Here is a 19,458-nt window from a genome sequence, read left to right on the forward strand (position 1 = left end):
CCTGACTCCCCGATGGATTCGCGCCTGGCGGAAATAATTGCCTGCCGACTCCGGGGGCAACACACCTGTCGCTGCTCCGCTCTTTTTTACTTTATTTGGTTTTATATTTAGATTTTATTTTTTTTTTTCAAATTTATGCTAACACACTCGAGAAATTGGCTGATGCGTAAATGCCTGCCGTTTAGAGATTTACGCTGCAGGCACAGGAATCGCGATGGATTAGGGTGGCCTCTTCCCCACGACTCGACTTTGCCATCCTGGCTTGTTCACCTGCAGGCAGGCCTGAATTTATCACCTTGACATAGACAATTTGGCTCGTCCTCGTTCCGGCTCTAATAGATTAATTTCGTTTTGTCATTCGATGGCCCGCGGCTGCCGCACCGCTTTTCACGGGCTTTTCACTGAGTGTCGCAGGGTTTTCATCTAGGGCACGGAGGCAGTTCATAACTGGCTGAGGGGGTGAGAAAGCGAGAGTAAGGGTAGATGGATGGCGGCTGCAAGCGCGGGAATTACTTACGCAGGAAATTGGAAAATGAAGAAATTTAAAAGTAAATTGGAAGTAATTTCCTAAATGGCATCGTTTCAGATGACTCCGTGCGATAGCCTGAGTTAATAATGTACCAAAACAGGGGAGACGTTTGTCACGTCACTCCGCCAAGATATATGGTTATTTCAATTGTTAGCCTAAAAGTATGCGATGCTGAAAGTGAAATTGTTTTTCAGAAAATTTTCGGAACCTAAATGAATATTTTGATTGATATTAAAAAATATGATTGAGTAGTATTAAAATATTCTTGGCAATTACATAACCACCTTGAAATATCCTAATTAACAAACTGTGTAAATTTGCAGTTTACTTTCAAAACATTCTGAAGCTTCACAAACATAAATTTGTATCTTTAATTTTATTTTAAACTTTATTAAAGTGATTTGTTCATATGTATGTATGAATGTTTAATACAGCTTATGTATTTATTTTTTAAAAGCTTTTAACAAAATGTTTCTATCCATTTTAAAATATTTTTAAAGTAATATCCTATAGCTTGCCTTTGTAAAATATGGAAATAATCCCAATTATTCCAAGTTATTCATCCGCATACACAGCTATCACTCCGCCATCCAACTAACTGGCTTGGCCAATTAAGTGCTGAAATTGATTGGCCCAACTGCTTGACAACTTCTGCTTACGGCAAATCGGCTCCGTAACCGAGACCCCGGGCAAATTGACAGCCAACCAAAAGTCAATTTCGTACACCATCAAGAGCACCCAATAAACCCCCATTAGGAGCAACAACATTGGCCGGGAAAAAGGGAAAACTTTTTCGGCAGCACACAAAAACCAACTGAAAGTGACCTCAAAGTGGAGCGTTCAATGCGTTTCCCAGTCACTCAAAGGCCCTCATCCCGAACTGCTCCTCTGCAGAACCAGAAACTCCCCTCCTCCAATTTGGAGTCGTGCGACTGGTCAACCACAGAACAAAAGTAACAACGTTTACAACTTTTTAGATTAGATTAGTTTGCTAATAACAATTAGTATTTGTATTTTATGCTGTTAGCCAACTTGGTATCGCATAGGACAAAGATGGCGAGCAAATGGTCTGCTTGTTGTTTATCTCCCTCTCTTTTTTATGGTCATTAGCAAATGAAGTTAGGAAGCGGAGGAGTGGGTTTCCGGTGGGATGGCCAAACAATATGTTGTCCATGAAAGTTCAATGAAAAAGTTGTAAACCTCCAGACGAGATTTGCAATCACTTTATTTGCAAGTGGTGGGAATTCATTTTTTAATTGAGAAACAGAAACAGGAAAATTAATTGATTTTTAAAAGTTTGATTTTTGGATTACAGTATTTTAAATAAATATTTTAAAAGGGTAGAAAATATTACTGTCAAATTATTCAACACAATTTTCAAAAGAATCCGTATCGTTACACTTCAGAAATGTAGATTTTTCCAAGTCCAAAATTTTCAATAGAATATTTTTCAAAATTGTCGGGCCAACAAGGCCCATTTTAAATGGGAAAGCCGCTGGATGTTGTGGTTTTTGGGTCGGCAAATATCGAATACATAACGTGAGTCTCGTATAGGAAGGGAAAATTCATATTTAGTGAAATAAATATTCCAGTTATGTGGCGGCACTGCCAAAACCCGGGGAACTGGTGGCCGGAACCTACATGGAGACCTGTTTCGGCGGCAAGGCGGCCAATCAGTGTGTGGCAGCTGCCAAGCTGGGGGCCTCCACGGCCTTGGTTGCCAAGCTGGGAAAAGACGAGTCCGGCGACGATTACCTGAACCACCTGCAGCAGCACGAGGTGGATGTGAAGCACGTCGAGCAGGTGAAGAACAATCCCACGGGCATGAGCGAGATCGCGGTGTCCGATGAGGGGGAGCAGTACAAGATCAACGTGGCCGGGGCCAATGCCTTTCTTACGGGCAAGGATGTGAGCCGCGCCAAGAAGTCCTTCCAGGCGGCCAAGGTGCTCCTCTGCCAGCTGGAAGCGGACATGAATGCCACCATGTGTGCGCTGCGCCAGTTCAAGGGCGTTTCCATACTGCACATGTCGCCCCTGAGAAAGGACATTCCCGCGGGCATGATTGTTCTACCCACTATTTTGGTTGTCAACCAGGAGGCAGCCGCCCATCTAACCGAAATGGAGGAGGTCAAAACGCTTGAACAGGCCCGAGAGGCAGCCGGAATTCTGGTGGAGAAGGGAGCCAAGAGCGTGATCATCACCATGGGCGACCAGGGAGCGGTTTACATGTCCAAGAAGAACCGCGATATGTGCACCCATGTGCCCGCCTCCGATGTGCCGCACCTGGCCGACTCCTCGGGGGCGGGCGATGCCTTTCTGGGCAGCTTGGCCTATCACATCGCCCGGTTCCCCAAGCTGACTCCAGAGCATCACATCAGTGCGGCCAACTCCTGTGCCGCATTATCCCTGGGTCGCCGCGGCACCCAGCCCAGTTTTCCGGGCAAGGAGAGCGCCAAAAATGATCTGTGCTTCATGACGCCCACTTTCAATGTCATACCACCGCCCAATCCGGAAGCTGAGCAGGAATCTGAGGAGGCTGCAGCCTCAGCACCAAAACCAGTAGCCCCAGCAGAAGAACCTCCAGAGCCAGTGGCTGAAGAAACACCACCACCGCCTCCTGAAGAGCCTGTCGCCGAAGCGGAGGCACCTCCACCACCTGCTCCTCCACAGCAGGAACCTGTGGTAGCTGCAGCTCCTCCACCTCCCCAGCCCGAAGAACCACCAAAAGCTTCGGAGACCGCTGATGAGCCTCGAAAAACAGTGGAACGCACCTCTAACGAACCTGCAAAGCCCGTAGATACCACTAATGAACCGCCCTCTAATAAAACATAATGAACAATATTTTAACGCTAATCAAAATGTCACTTAAAATTATTAAAAACCTATAATTAAGGGAGCAAAATTTCCTTGTTTTTATACCCTTGCAGAGGGTATTATGATTTCAGTCAGAAGTTTGCAACGCAGTGAAGGAGACGTTTCCGACCCCATAAAGTATATATATTCTTGATCAGCATCACTGGACGAGTCGATCTAGCCATGTCCGTCTGACCGTCTGTCCGTCTGTCTGTTTCTACGCAAACTAGTCTCTCAGTTTTTGAGCTATCGGGATGAAACTTTCCCAAAAGTCTTTATTCTATTGCAGGTAGTATATATGTCGGAACCGACCGGATCGGACAACTATATCTTATAGCTCCCATAGGAAGGATCGGAAAAGAAAACGTTTAAAAAATTCTAGCTTCGGTGTTTTTTTGAAATATTACCTTCTACTTTTGGGGATGTTATTTTTTAAATATTTGTGAATTTCGAATTAAATATTTAAAAAATCGGACTAATATATCATATAGCTGCCATAGGAACGATCGGAAAATTAATGGAAAAGTAATAGGAAATAAATTCTAGCTTCCTTGGTTTTTATTGTATTATCTTCTACTCTAGGACATGACTCTTTTTAAATATTTCCGAATTTCAATTTTAATTTGATTAAAATCGGACGACTATATCGTATAGCTGCCATAGGAACGATCGGAAAATTAATGAGATTAATGAAATTAATTGAACATTTTTGCGATTTGTTAATTAATAGGAATGATCTGCAAGGGTATTTAAGCTTCGGCTGGCCGAAGCTAGCTTCCTTTCTTGTTTGTAATAGAAATATTTTTTAAATAAAAGGTTACCTTTAAGAAACTATGAATTACTTGTATTTTTTATAGATCTTCTAAATTAATTAGGTTTATAAAATGCATGAATTAACGACCTACTTTTAATCAATTTTCTGTTTTGTTCCATTCTAACTTTGAAAATGTTCTCTTCATTGCAGCAATCAAAGTCCCACGGCTGAAGGCTCCTTAAAAATGGAACTTGTGGAGGCGAACAGTCCCGAATTGATCAAGGATCAGCCGGATGCAGACAATATCAAGATGTTCGTGGGCCAAATACCAAAGACCTGGGACGAGACGAGGCTGCGGCAAATGTTCGAGCAGTTCGGACCCGTGCACACATTGAATGTGCTGCGGGACAAGGTCACATCGATTAGCAGAGGTGAGTCTCAGTCGACGTCTCACAAGATGGAAACCTTGGCTCTGGGGCATACAAATGGGCGGATTATTCGGGGAGGGTTCGACGGTTCCATGAAATTTTACAATGTCCATCAATTCCGGGTCCCCGGGCTGTGCGAATAAACATCAAGTAATATGATTATGCTGATGGCGAACCCATCAACATTAAAACCTGCTCCCAGCACAGGTGTTGAGGGCAGGAATGCGGTGTTGGCCAAAGTTTTAGCCAGGGTAATTGGCCACAATTGTGCGTGTATAAACGGGAAAAACTTCCACACACTCGCAGAGTGGCAGCCTGGGAGACTGGCAGGATGCAGGACATGAGCATGTTGCTCTGGTTAATTTTTGGCTGTATTAGAATAATATGCGCATTTGCTTGCAAACTTTCCTCGAAAGCGAAAAGGTAAATTCCATTATGCATATTTATGGTCTAGAGGGGTTGATCCTGGTCGAAAGTGTGCATATGGGTGGATTAATCCTCGGAGCAAGGTGTTCGAGCACGGCTAACTCGATGATATCCACCAAGGGAGGCGTGCGGCTTATGTGGCTGCCAGTCGGAGGAGGATTATAATTTAATCTTCGTAATGGAGCAGTGGATAGTTTAGATGGGTCAGAAGAGGTTGGTTGTGTACTAACTTTCCGGAAGTTGTTTCGTAAGTAATCCGATAAAAGTATAAAAGTATTGGCGGGCAAACAAATATTAAGAGGGAAGGTGATACAAATAAGACAGTTTATTGAATTATAGGGGACTATCAATATGTCTATATAGAAAAAAGAAATCAAAGTTATTTTAATTATATCTCAAAAGGAATTTTTTCAACTATAATGCTAAACTTAAAGTTAAATGAAAATTAATCGAATTTGCAAGGAAAAAAATTAATATTTTTGGGAAAAGTATAGATAGAAATATATCTATAGTATTTAGTCTCAACCTCACGCAGTCCGTAGTCTCCATTATATTTTGTCCATGTCCCATTTGCTCCGCATGGCTTGCATGAAACTCTCGTCCAGTGTCCAAAATTCTGCATGCCAATATAGATCTATATCTATCTAGACTTAAGACTCGATCAATCTGTCCCAGATGCATGATGAACAAATGCTACAAACTAATAGTTATTTAAGTAAGAGCTTAACTTTGTAATGGTCCCCAGTAAATAATACCTAATGCATCCGATAAATTTATATATATATAGTCAAGTATATATAAATATATAATGTTCGTTCTGTATCATATGTTCTGTGCTACTGTCTATCGATTCGTTTGATTTGTATTCGATTTGTATTCGATTGTTTCATTTTCGTTTGCAGGGTGCTGTTTTGTCACCTACTATACAAGAAAAGCGGCCCTGCGCGCCCAGGATGCGTTGCACAACATCAAGACCTTGGATGGGGTAAGTACCTCCCAACACCCAACACCCTACACCCACCACCCACTCACACACACAGTCCAATAAATACACCCCCTATGCCATCTATGTAGCTTTGAGTTATGCCCGTTTTCCTGTTCTCTGTGTCCATGTATGTGTGCATTTCTTTTCGTACTTGCGTATGTATGTGTGCGCGTGTGTGTGTGCCTCTTCTTCGTAGTTCACATACACATATGTATACCCAGTACAGTTTACTGTTTGTGCGCCCTTTTGAATAATACAGCTTGAGAAAGTCAACCGCTTGCTACCCGATCGATCGATGACATACTTTCAGCGCATGGTTTTTGGTGGGGGATCGGGGGTATTGGAGGGGTTTCGGGGTTCAGGGTCCGGGAAACATTGGCGGACTATTGGTGTATGGCCAACACAAAATGTAATCATCAGTCAATTAGTGGATTCAATTATTGAGGACAATCTCATTGTTAACGTATTAAATGAAGCGTTCCACGCACAAGCAAACACACTAAGATTGCAGGGCGGATTGGATCACCGGGGGCAAGTGGGATTGGGGTAGCTCCACCGAATGGATGTGACCCTGCACAGTGGTTCAATAACTAGAATTAACTATTTGGTGAGAGTCTATCTATCATCAGCGATTTGTTACATAGTAGAAACTGGAAGTGGATGATATTAAACATTTTCAGTTTTATTATTAAATATTTATTTTAAAGTACATCCAATACCTATTAAATTATATACACCAGTGAGCTTTTGCCTTACTTATTTTGCAAATAATAGGGGAGAGTGGGGGAATTTCGTCATTATTTTTTCAAAGCTATTTTTTGTCCATCTTGAGACTCGTTATCATATTTCTATTTTTATTGTTGAAAGCGGTTAGCACCAAGCTTTAAAATGTGACATTCCCCTATTTTTTTAATTAGCTTGGTGATTTATAAAAAAATTAAATGTAAAACCAATATACTGGGGCAATCTCACCACACAGGGGGGTAAAATCACCACACAACTGGGGAAATTTCGTCACCTGAAAAATGTAGGGAGTTTAACGCCTAAAAATATGCTACACTGATCAAGCGTACCATTTTTGTTGACGTCCTATATGTGTTGCTGCTGCTGGTAGTCTGTTCGTTAGCCAGCTCGTCAAATATAAAAATATGTATTTAAAATAGGTGCGAATTTACCCTTAGCGTAGGGTGGCGAAATTTCCCCAGACCGTACTTTTTTAGAAATAATTATTTTTCTTGCGAAATTAGGCGCGAAGTTAAAAATCACTGACGCAGAAATGCACATTATAGCACTGTGTATTATATAAAAAATCGTGTATCTTATTCCTTTTGAATTGTGGCATACAGAAAAAATTTCGTCGAGAACTAAATGTAGCTTTTGAACTGTTAAAACACATTTAATATTATAGCTTAATTATCTTGGCCTTCTGTGCAAAACAAATGCATTGGTTGTGTCTGGCCGTCTTGAAGGACTAAAACAAAAAAATTATATATTTTTACGACTTATAGATTCCGAGATATTGCAGGTGACGAAATTGCCCCTGTGACGAAATTCCCCCACTCTCCCCTACATTTCATTAACTGATTTCGAACCTTTTGAATTTAATATCAAAAATTGATTTAATAAAATTAATACGACTCGTAAAAACGTTAGACAATTTTCATGTAATCTGAAACCACAGTTGGCACTCGCTCCATCATTTACATATTCAAATCGTTAATGGAAAATCCATATAGGAACGTTCGGCTGGCACTAAAACAAAGACCTTCACTCACACATCGAAGCAGTGAATTTAGGAGGGGGGTGGGGCGAAAAGGACCCTGGCCAAATGGCGCCACGTGTGTAATTGTCAAAATAATGACCACATGGTTGTGTGTGTGTGTGGGCAAGGTGGATCTTTGTTTGTATAAGTAAGTGCCTGGCTGCCCAGCTATGTGTACATGTGTGGCTATGTGTCCGCCTGGGTGTGAGTGTGTGTGAGCATGTCTGATCCTTTAATGCATTTGGCAGGCTGCCCTCAACGGAAAGGACATCGATGTCGACATGGACGTGGATGTGGATGTGGAGGTCCTCGTCAGCTCCGAAGCTACTTAATTTACCTGAAATAATCGATAGGTAAACAGACGTTAAAATGTCCACATTTCCTCACTCGCACACACACACACACACTGGGAAAAGCCCAGCTTGTCAACGGCCACAATAAATATTTTGTTTTGAACTGCCCACTTTTCTCTGGCCTTTCTCCATTTTCCTGAATATATATGTGAGAGTGTTAAGTGTCCTGGCCAAGCGTTGTCCTTTTCTCGTTCTTCCTTTTTTAACTGGCACGTGTGAAAGGATACACTTGCAAGTCAGGCCAAGAAAAGAGAAAAGAGGGAGAAAGCTTTTTACTGCGTTTAAATTGGATGCCCGAAAGTATGCTAAGAATATTTCATTTCCCAATTTTGGTAAATTTGTAATGGAGAAAATTGGGATTCTTGCAAGTTAAATGAGCCTATTATATTGAAAACTATTTAATTTGTAAGAAACAATTTTTAATTCTAAAATACATGCATCATAATTTAATTAATTTTAATTGATAGCGGTTTTATGACTGTGCAATCGGATCAATTTAGACAAACTTAAATTGTCTGCATTTTTAACTTTTTTCACAAAAGCCAAAAACTAACCACAATATTTTGACAGCTAATTGACAATCAGAGAAGGACTTAAATGTAACTTCCTGCAAATCGCATTATAGCCTCTATGCTATTAAATTGAAAAGGGTTTTTTTCAGGCAGGATTTGGCCAGCACAAACAGATGCATGTACATATGTACATCCACACTAGCGAGATGGACAGTTAAATGAAATGCCAGAAAATAGCAATTGAGATTGAGGCAGACGGCCATTTTACTCATTCAACTGTCAATTTTGAATAATAGAGCAGCAGAATGGCGCAACAATAAGTGTGGAAAGGGTTCGGTGGCTGGACAAGGACCGAGAGCCGAGAAGCGAGGACCAAGTACCAGAGGCGGTGACATTTTCTCGTAATTTGTGCAGAAACCTTCTGGCTTCCCCCCTTCCGTTTCGTTCGGTTTTATTTGGTTTGAAAAGAGATGCGGGAGGCCTCAACCCGTAAGCATTTCATTTCAATTTGCTGAACATCATTCAGTCATTCAGTCACTTTGTCCGGAGTTTCCCCCTCCCCCTCCTCTCCTCTATCTTTCTGCCAATGGGAAAAGTTTCCTGCAATTGAAGCTCCATTTTCTAATATCGTTGTAAGTATTATTATTATCATTTCCGCTGCTCGAACCGTTTGAATGAAAAGTTAATTGAAATCAAAGTAATGGCCACTGCCTGACAGGACCCACTTTCAAGGACCCGGGACCTTATCGGTTCGCACGACGAATGTAAAATAAATGGGAAATTTGTTAAAAGCATCTCTCGCATTGAATTGCATTTTTCAAGTGCTAATGGCCACGTTAATGAAATGGGCTCTCTGGTTCCTTTTCGTTTCGCCCACTCCTTTTTATCTGGCTTCCGGAGCTATTTCATTAGCGCTTTTCATTTGCATGGGGCCAAAATCAAATCTAATGAGATCGAACAACACTTCAATAAACTAATGAAATCATTGTTGATCTAACAGGAGTTCGGATCAGATTTCGGTTTAGTTCATTGGGTAAATGGCAGAGTGAATAATGCGAAAGTTGAAACCTCTCTACAAAATGATTTTAAGCGAAATGCAAACAAATATTTCAGCTGATGATAGAAGATTGGAAATACACACTAAAATATATATGGTTTTTAAACAGAGTTTCCTTATTATTCTTTTACATATTAGCAAATTTAAATCAAAACTTCCGAGTTACTGTGAACAGAAAAAGTTCACATTTCCCAAAAATATTACCCATTTTTTTACGATTTTCAATTTTTTCTCTCTCTCTCTTTGACAGATGCACCATCCCATTCAGATGAAGCCGGCGGATAGTGAGAACAGAAATGGTAAGTTTCTCTTTAGACATCGCTTCGGGGTATATTTCGTCTCTGTCCCACTCCCCTGTCTCTTTCTCCATTCGGTTGATTGCTAGTTCCTGCTTTTTTTGCCAGTGTGTAAGAGCCTTTTGGGCTTAATCACAAGCAAGGATAAGGGGATGTAGTGTCTGTATTTGATTACACAAAACAACACATGGAAAAGAATTCGAACAGAGAATACGGCAATGAAAATGAATAATGCTGAAACTGACAGGAAGGGTGGTAAAAAATAGGGGCAGGGAGAAGGCTAACTGGCTACAATCGTGTATTAGTTGGATTGTGTGAGACCAATAAATCGATTAGGATATGTGCTGAAAAGAAGAGAGAAAAAGCATGGAAGTCATTCGTTGAAAAAGTTCTAACAAAAAGTGGATGCCCCCAACCCAGGAGTGATGAAATATTACTTTTAGGAAAAAAGCAGCTTAAGTTTACAGGGTTATAGCTTATTTCGTGGGCTTTTCAGAAAAAGACTTTCACGACCGTTTTAAAAATTCTTTTAAACTTTCTCTGAAAATAATATTACTCTGCAAATTTATATTATATAGCATTAAAAAAATTATGCTTTTATATCTCGTAGAATTTATTAAACTTAGTTATACAATTTAAATTTATTTAAAGCGTTTAATTATAACTATTGTGCAAATCTACTTTAAAATGTAAGAGATTTTTCAAAATATTTGTTTAATATGTGTAAAAAATGTAAAAACCTTCTGCTAAATTTATTTTAATCTTTCTACCTTTTTTACCCCGCAATTCAAATCGGAAATCTGTTATGTCGTCTTTGGCCTATCGCACAAATTGGACGGCCATTTCCTCGCATGTCCTTCTTGTGTCTCCTTCTGCCTCTTCGCTTATGCGCTGCGTTTCCGCTTCCGTTTTAGAATGAGTGTGTGTGTGTGACTGTGGCAGTGCGTGCTTGTGACTTTGGAATTTCTTGTTGTTTGTAGCATTGCTCGAATGCAGCGGAAATGTTTAGGGCATCGCTCGCATTCACCTCGATGTCCATCGATTGTTTCCCTTTGTGTTTTCCCTTTTTTCCCCTTCTTACATAATTGCTTTCCTTCGCTTTCGATTGGCTCAAGGGCCACAAACCTCGCAGAGGCCACTTTTAGCCCCATCCCCACAAATTTTTACCATATATCCGACCGATCCAAAAGCCATTAGAGCGTATTCTAGCCGCTGCTTTTGTTTCTCCTCGATTGCGTCCGATTGCGTCAAGTGTGTACGCGTGACAAAAATAAATCACAAAATTAAAAATACGTAACACGGAAATTTTATGGTAAATTAACGAAAAATTGGCACCCATCTGAGCGAGAATCTCTCTCTCAGTTTCTCTTGGTGCTGGCTTAGCTCTTGGTTCAACCGTTTAATAAACGAAATATTAACTAATAGCGTCTCTAAAATTGAGATAAATGATCAAGTGTGCGATTGCAACCTAAAATTGTCCAATGAATGACAAATTTATTATAAAGACGGTTGCATACACTTCCAAAAATATAATACTGAAAACTTAAAAACTAAATCATTCCTGTGAAAACAGGTTAAACAGAAAATGAGTTTTATTTATTTGACAGATTTTTCCTTGTGTATAACATTTTTATACACAGAATTTTAAAAATTCTCCTTTTTAAAGATAAAAGTACAAGTAACACACAATCAAATAAATAAATATATCTATTTGAAACTCAATTAAATAAACAAATTTGTGCATTAATGTAATTAGAAAATAAATGTTTTCATGCCAAAGGGACCTTGCCCGTTTTCGGATAGTGTATTAGTCTTAAACAAATGCCAAACATTTTCAAATGCCACACAAATTTCGCAACAAGTCCAAGATTCGCCTTAGTACACGCAAATATTGCTTCTCTCTCTATCCTCGTTCTTTCCATCTCTCTCACCCTGTGTATTCCTCACTCTCTCCAAAAACCGTGCGTGTTGTGCGAAATGTTTTGGCAACACTTGACAAAATGCCAGAAATTCTAAATACTTTTAGCTGCCGTTTGTCGTCGTCTGTGTAGCTGTCCGCCTTTTTAGCCTGCCCTTTTGGCTTGGCTTAGTTGCCGAGTTGTTTAGGATGCCTTATTTTGTTGCTGGTTTTGCCGGCATCTTCCCTGGCCATCGATTGTCCCCACCTCTTTTGCACATTTTGGCCCAACTAGCCACATGCAAAATCATCGCAAATTAATGAGATGCGAGCAAATGCAAGTAGAAACTCGTAGGCACGATTTTATTTATGAACAAAATTTTATTGCTATGCCTTTTGGCTTTTGAATTAATGGGCTAAATAATTTGCGAATTGTCAGACGTCGACAACGACGAATCAATTTTCATTTCATCGCTTGAATGTATGGACAAGAAAGGAATAGGAAAGTGGGGTTACTTATCAAATAGGTCACAAAGTTTTTAGAAAGATTAAAATTTAATATTTACATGTAAATAAATTGACTGCAGTCAAAATAGGAAATAGCTATAATAACTACAATTAACTTGTAGAAAAGGTAAAATACAATTTTTGTTTATACCAAAAACCAGTTATGTAAAATCGATCGATATAATTGTACGAAACGTGTGAGCATTTTTTTCCACAGCCGGCTTTATAAAAATCTAGGCCACATATTAAAAAAAATAATAAAATTATGCTGGCTTAAAAAAAATGTACCAGGTAATTAATTTTTTCTGTCACTTTGGCATTCGTAAGATTCTTCAGCGCTTAAATGAATGTTTCTGTGGCGGTATCTTCAGATCTGAGAATGCATTTTCATGTTTGCAGTTTCAGCACACAGATGTGTTTGACCCGATATCTGCCAGATACTGAGAAACTCAACTGCCGGTCGCATTAGCACACTTTTCGATTCAATTATTAACCGTTCTGCGGGCCTGGCTGCGAAAACAAAGCGCTTTTCTATGTTCACTGAGTTTTCTAGCCCCCAACCGCTCTTCAATTGATTTTCGAGCTCCCCGCTTGACGTGATCGCTCGTTTAGCCAGATACATAGATACAGATACATCTGCAAGATACTCAGATATACGGACTGAATTTTTTGTAGCTCTGATGTTAATTGCTCGCGTCTCGAAACCTTTTAGGTCGTCGCGATCTTGTCAAGTGAGCACACAACTTTGACTTGGCATTAAATGTGTTAGAAGAGGCGGCTGTTGTTGCTGGCAAATCTCGGGATGGGTTTGCACACGAGGTGTGAAAGGGGGCGGGGCGGGGGGAAAGCGGGTGGTGCCGACTCGTTTGAAGAGACGTGTGAAAGAGGTTTAAGCTAAATGTGCAATGATTTATGTAATGTCAAGCCGGCTAAAGCAGCTGTAAATCGTTAAACTTATTTATGAATACATAATGTATTGTTCACTTGGCTACTAAATTGAGCGCTAAATGAGCTTAAGAGAATTACTAATCAAATGCCGCGTTTCATTTCGCGACTTTTTTTTTAAACCAGTATTTTAAAAAGTTTTCACTGGGTAAAGACTTTTTATCTGTTAATAAATTCGTTTTAAAATTGTAATAAAAACCATTTTTATACCCGTTACTCGTAGAGTAAAAGGGTATATTAGATTCGTGCAAAAGTATGTAACAGGTAGAAGGAAGCGTTTCCGACCCTATAAACTATATATATTCTTGATCGGGATCACTAGCCGAGTCGATCTAGCCATGTCCGTCTGTCCGTCTGTCTGTCCGTCTGTCTGTCTGTCTGTCTGTCTGTCTGTCTGTCTGTCTGTCTGTCTGTATGAACGCTGAGATCTCGGAAACTATAAAAGCTAGAAGATTGACATTTTGCATGCAGATTCTAGGAGTTCCTACGCAGCGCAAGTTTGTTTCAAAAGGGCGCCACGCCCCCTCTAACGCCCACAATCGCTTATATACGATTTTAAAAATTTCAATATTTTGGAAAAGTAAAAATGCAGTTTTATTGTGTTTATCAATACCTATCGAAATGTAGAAGAAATTTTTTAAATCGGACCATTCGTTAAAAAGTTACGGCGGATCAAAGTTTTTCTCCATCTCTTTCGCACTCCCTTTAGCTGAGTAACGGGTATCTGATAGTCGGGGCACCCGACTATAGCGTTCTATCTTGTTTAATTTCCTTTCCAGGCAAATTGATTTGTAGATATAGGTACATAAAAATATTAAAAGCCCACTTATAAAAAAATCCGAAAACTATTTTTTGATTTGTATATTAATAGATATTTTAATGATCTTATCAATTTAGAGGTTGCATCGCGATACAACAATAAAGTTCTCAAATAAAATTAAAAAATAATACTAATATACTACTGTATAACAAAAGTCTGACTTCAGCCAATATTTTCTAATTGATGATTAAACCCAGACATAATTGACTTCACTATAGTAAAATTAATTAACCTAAAGGAATCGCGTATCCGCTCCACGACACGAGTAGGAAAACCGCTGAGTCAACCCGGCACTGATCCGAAAGAGAGGGCAACATGGCCGGAGAGAGAGAGGGAAGCGCCAGAGCGGGAGAGCGCTACTCATACTCATATGTACCAAAAACTGTCAACTGATGATGACTCCCCAGCAAACATAAATAAACAAACAGCCAAAGGCAACGAGCGTGGCTAATTGGCTTTCATGTGAGCGAGCCACAAGTGTCCGCAACAGCTGTTTAGAGAGAGAGAGGGCGAAAGAGATAGAGGGAGACGGAGAGAGAGAGCCGGCAAGAGCGGCATTGCCAGCGGCAAAAGTATCTGTATCTCAAAGTGCAGCGCAATTGATCGCGGGGCAAAGTGAAGTGCCCGCGGGCTTTTCAGTCGATCGGTGATCGTCGATCGGGAATCATTATTCGTTATTCGGTATTCGTTATTCGCCAGTCGATAGTCGCGCTCAACTATCCGAAAGATACGTGCCGTAGTTTGTCATTCATTCGCGGCACGATCTCCGTATCTTCGTACCATCGCCGCACTTTGTGGTTGGTCAACTGTAAATGAAATTCTTTAAATTAAATCTACGCCAGCCGCAAAGCCTTAATTGAAAAACGAAACGAAACGCTCGTCCAGTGTATCTCGAAGATATTGATAAACTATTGGCACAGCCAATTGATTGAACCGTTCCCCCATATGACGCGATACACGTTTATACGTGCGGATTGTACTTAATAATCGTTGATTCAGTAATTGAGAAAACGGTTTTGAAATTGACAAGAGTACGGTGTGCTAACTTATTGTTAATTTCTTGAAAACGAGCAATTAAAAGTGCTTTAATTATTTAAAAATTTGAATATAAACTATTTTTCTGTACGTACAGTACTGTAATGAGGAAGATAATTTGTTTTTAATTACCTAAAACGTCTTAAGAACACTGATAATAAATTCTAGATTAATAAACTATTTATAAACCCAAAGAACGCAAAATGTAAGCTAATTAAATCTTTGGCGAAAAACTCATTTTTTTGCGTAGTACCGCCGCTGTTAAAAAAGCAATTAAAATGCAAAACAAATAAACACAATTTTCTTTTAAAAAGTATTATAAGCTTTGAAAGAATGCTTAGAAATATTTTTAAAATGTCACATTCCTTGCTCATCTCTTTAGTCCAATTGGAGAGTTTCCATTTCCCCATATTTCAAAAATGTATCCAACATTAAGTTAATAGCTTTGCTAAATCTACCGAAAATATCGGGCAAGCATACCTCGGACATATTTCAATTTCGATTTCTTGGGGGTGCCCGAAATAAATGCCATTAAAACATTAATTTCCTATGCCAGAACGGCACAAGCGGTCGATTGGATTTGTCATCCCGTTTGGCAATGGCCAAAAAGTAAACACGGCAGAAATGACAGAAATGAATCGAAAACGAAAACAATATGCAAAGCACTTCCCAAACGAATAATTAAGTGCAAAAGGAGCAAAAACAAAAGTCAGCTAAATAAATTATAATCTCGGCTGCAGTTTGACTCATTCTCCGCCGGCTTCTCCCAGATTCTCTTCATAGTTTCTCGGCTTCTCTCCGGTGAACCGGCTGCGGTCTCAACCAGTTTTCATTTCATTTCCATTATTATTATTTTTTGCGCAAAGAAATTAGCTTTTTCTCTGCGTTTCTTCTGTTTATATAAGCCGAGTCAGCTGTTTGGTGTTTTGTTTTCAGTTTGTTTTGCTTAGGCCATCTCGTATCTGTATCTCCATAAGGGGTCTATAGATTCTAGGCAGAGATTGCGTGTCGTTTGCGATCGAGTGAGTATGCGAAGAATGCGAGCCACTGAAATTGGAGAAATTTCGCTGGTTGCGTGTTGAAAGTGCGTTGCATTCTGTGTTGCAATTGCATTTGCAATCGCAATCGCATTTGCAGCTGCAGTTTGTCATGTGTGGCACAAGACATTTCTTACGCTTGACGAGCGGTAATTGAAATATGTGAATAATTGCTAGATTTGTGAGCCAAAATGGCAAACCGCATGAAGAAAGATGCATGGGAAAGCCGGGAAAGATGACAAATGGCCGGGGAAATCTCTCCACATGGAGTTCGTTTATAAGTACTGGGGATACTTTGGCAATGGAGCTTAAAGATTGATATAGCGCGAGTTTATTGCGGGGAATCGTTTCTCTGGAGCTCGTTAGTGGATTATTTTCATGGGAGCAAAACCTGTTAGCTATTTTAAATCATCTTGTATTTATGTTTGTACGCTAGATATTTATTAAGCCATTAAGTCATTTCAAACACCAAAAAATATTTATTTAAATTAAATAGAATAAATAAATAGGTAATATTTAGATCATTTTGGTATGGCATTAAAGTTACTCTCGAAAAGCGTTAGCTCATTAAAAAAGTTTATTTAGTGTGTGGTAATATTAGAGCCTAACTGAATTATGCTGAATTATACTGAATTATGTTATTTGGAACTTCAACTTAAATCAATAATTAATATATCCTTAAGTAAACCGGGACTGCAGCTTCAGATGAATTTACTTTTCCTTTGTTGCAATGCATTCATTCATAATTGCACAGTTCCTCGTCCAAACATTTATCATATTTCTTAAGCAATCCATATTGCACAAAACTCTTGGATTTGCAGAATGAATTGCAATACCTTGACAATTGTCATTGTTTGAGTTAGAATTATGCATATTTCCATGGACCTTTGTGGCAGCGAGCACAATGGACCGACTAGTTCTTCTCGGACCTCCAATTAGGTGTAGACAATGATGGGAAAAAGTGCTGTCAAGAACGACATTGTGCAGTGTTCAAAGTGCTTAGAGACAACAATTAATTGAAGAAATCACGCACGCCCAAGGGGGGGAAGCGGCTATAAATTCTATGGAAATAGGGTCTGAGGAGGGGGCCCCGAGAACAAAGCAGAGGCGCAAAGTGAATGACAACCAATTCCATGATGACTTCTGATGGACAAATACGGCTAACGGGCTCTATGACCCAAAAGAATGGAGGAATACTGTGACATGCTTTGCATACTAACAGATACAAATTTTATTATGTATGCCCTGCAGTTGTTGCCGCCTTTATGCGATTCTTTCACTCCAATTGTGGACGTCAGGGCAGGGTCCTCCTCCTTTTTACCCTCCCTTCGATCGGGGAATTTTAATTATTATTTTCAATTATCGAAAATGGCCTGTGCGTCTGTTCTTTTCAAGTGTTTTCGCATTGTATCTCGGCAGCCCTAGCTGTATCTGAATTCGTATCTATATCGCTGTCTGTAATTAGGGGGCGTATTGTTTTATAATTCCACGGCCCCTACGCCCCCTTTTGCAGCACTTGTTGGCGGCATATGGTTTTTTCTCCCCTTTTGATATTAATTTAATTTTTAATTTTATTCAGAGATAAGAACTGAAAACCAGTGAGCCAAATTGTACTCCAAACTGCATTGGCCCAACAAATTACCCTTCAAGAGTCAGCTGACAAAATTGTTTATAATTTTCTGCTGAATTATGATCTAGCTACCAAAGCTTTTAGCTCTGGTCTGTTAACTGATAAACTAAACAACTGCCGCGAATGAGACGAACTGTAGCTGACTGCTGAAATGCGAAACGAAAATAAACAAAGTCGCCAAGACGGGTCCCAAAAATTGGGGCCTTTCTCAGGTAGAAGTTCCGATTCAGGAATATGAGTAATTATGGAAATATATAAGCAATATGTCTGAACAGATGCAATCGCATACTCAAAACTGAGAAATTGTTTAAAAAAATATGTTCTTTATGGTTTAAAATATGTATAAAATATTCACTTGAATAAAATACCTTCGTTTCTTCGATTTAGGAGCTCGGTAATCTTATCTTAGAAATAGTAGTTTCAAGTCAGAGAAAGTTAAATGGTTAAAAATAGTGAAGTTTAAAGTCAAACTATTAAAACTACTCATTTTTATGAGCAAATAAATTATATATTTAATGATACCAGTTAAATATTTAATAGTCAATTTTTTGCCTTATTCGTTTTCCCGATTTCCACGTGCTGATGATTCTCTCAAAGTGCACTTCAAAACTCATTTAATCTATACAATTTTCGCATTTTCCCAAGCACATTTTCCCCGCAGCACGCTTTTCTTATTGCCATTTTGACACAAACCCGAAAGGCAGCGGCAATAATGATAATATTTTTTGTATTCGAACTGTTTGCTTCTGTTGCTTTTGCTTTTGCTTTGACGTCGCCATGCGGCTCATCGTGAACTGAGTACACAATGGCTAAAGTACATACCAGATACAACTACAACTACAAAAATCAAGTAAAATAAACCGCAGAACGATGCGCAAAAACGGCAGCGAAAAAATAAGCGTCGCCAGCAGTTTGTCACTCAATCGCCCAGACATCAGTCGCGTTTTCGGATCGACTGCGAAAAAAGTTCAGCGCCGAAAAATAAATAGCTGAAGCAAATCGCACAAATTTTTGAGGAGTATCTCTCAAATCGGAGACGTGTCGCCGTAATCGGAGAGAAAAATAGCGATTTGTGAGCCAAACGGAAATTACAATTGCCGCGCACGCGCGTGTCAAAGTTAAAGTTCAAGACGTGCGATCAATTCCAGGTATCTTTCGGATCGAGATACACGGCGACCAGCAGTTTGCCAGTGAAAAATCGTTCACAATACGCAAATTAGGCGCATTTTTAAGTGTGTAAATAAGACTTGGAAATGCACATAGCATTTGCATAATTAGCGGACGATAAGAACTTTGCTTTGCTCAGTCGAAAGTACAGTGGGCCGTGCCTAAAGGTTACCGCTGTTAACAAGGATTTTATGGGAGGTCAAGAAAGTGAAAAATAACATTCTTAAATTTATTTAAAGCTTTAAAAAAAAAAGTTTCCTTGCTAGCCATCTACCACTGTTCCTATATATCGAGAACTTGTTGCCCAACTCTATTTACCTGTGAAAAACCACCTCAATAATCGCATAGACAATAATTGAGTTCACACTGAATAAAGAACAGCTGATGGGCTGTTGGGCCAAAATGGGGTAGAGGGATGGGTATTTGGGTAAGGCCGATGTAAGCTGGCAAATATAACAGACAAAA

General features: G+C 39.6%; 2 protein-coding genes across 10 annotated transcripts in view; both read left to right on the forward strand.

Annotated features, from left to right (window-relative positions):
- The window catches only part of bru2 (bruno 2), a 54,798-nt gene that overhangs the window by 7,084 nt on the left and 28,256 nt on the right, over positions 1–19,458 (forward strand). For 2 of the 9 annotated variants that reach the window (XM_017156607.3, XM_070214260.1), the window contains exon 1: positions 18,729–18,974. Coding sequence is in view for 1 of the 9 variants with exons in the window: in XM_017156603.3 (XP_017012092.2) it covers positions 4,347–4,567; positions 5,893–5,975; positions 9,910–9,958 (353 nt within the window). In the remaining 8 variants the exon portion in view is untranslated. The other 7 variants (XM_017156603.3, XM_070214252.1, XM_070214257.1 and 4 more) reach the window with 7 other exon arrangements.
- Positions 1,905–3,412, forward strand: LOC108067542 (ribokinase). Its single transcript, XM_017156612.3, has 2 exons — positions 1,905–2,068; positions 2,122–3,412. Exons 1-2 carry the CDS (start codon positions 2,013–2,015, stop codon positions 3,359–3,361), a joined length of 1,296 nt encoding a protein of 431 aa, XP_017012101.3. The 5' UTR covers positions 1,905–2,012; the 3' UTR covers positions 3,362–3,412.

The sequence above is a fragment of the Drosophila takahashii genome, chromosome 2L, assembly GCF_030179915.1.
Source record: "Drosophila takahashii strain IR98-3 E-12201 chromosome 2L, DtakHiC1v2, whole genome shotgun sequence".
Lineage (NCBI taxonomy): Eukaryota > Metazoa > Arthropoda > Insecta > Diptera > Drosophilidae > Drosophila > Drosophila takahashii.

Bases quoted from the DNA above. Each gene is read 5' to 3' on its own strand.
- LOC108067542 (XM_017156612.3), top strand. From the start codon at position 2,013: ATGGGAAAGCCGCTGGATGTTGTGGTTTTTGGGTCGGCAAATATCGAA. The intron at 2,069-2,121 runs GTGAGTCTCGTA...TAAATATTCCAG, and splicing joins GCAAATATCGAATACATAAC to TTATGTGGCGGCACTGCCAA.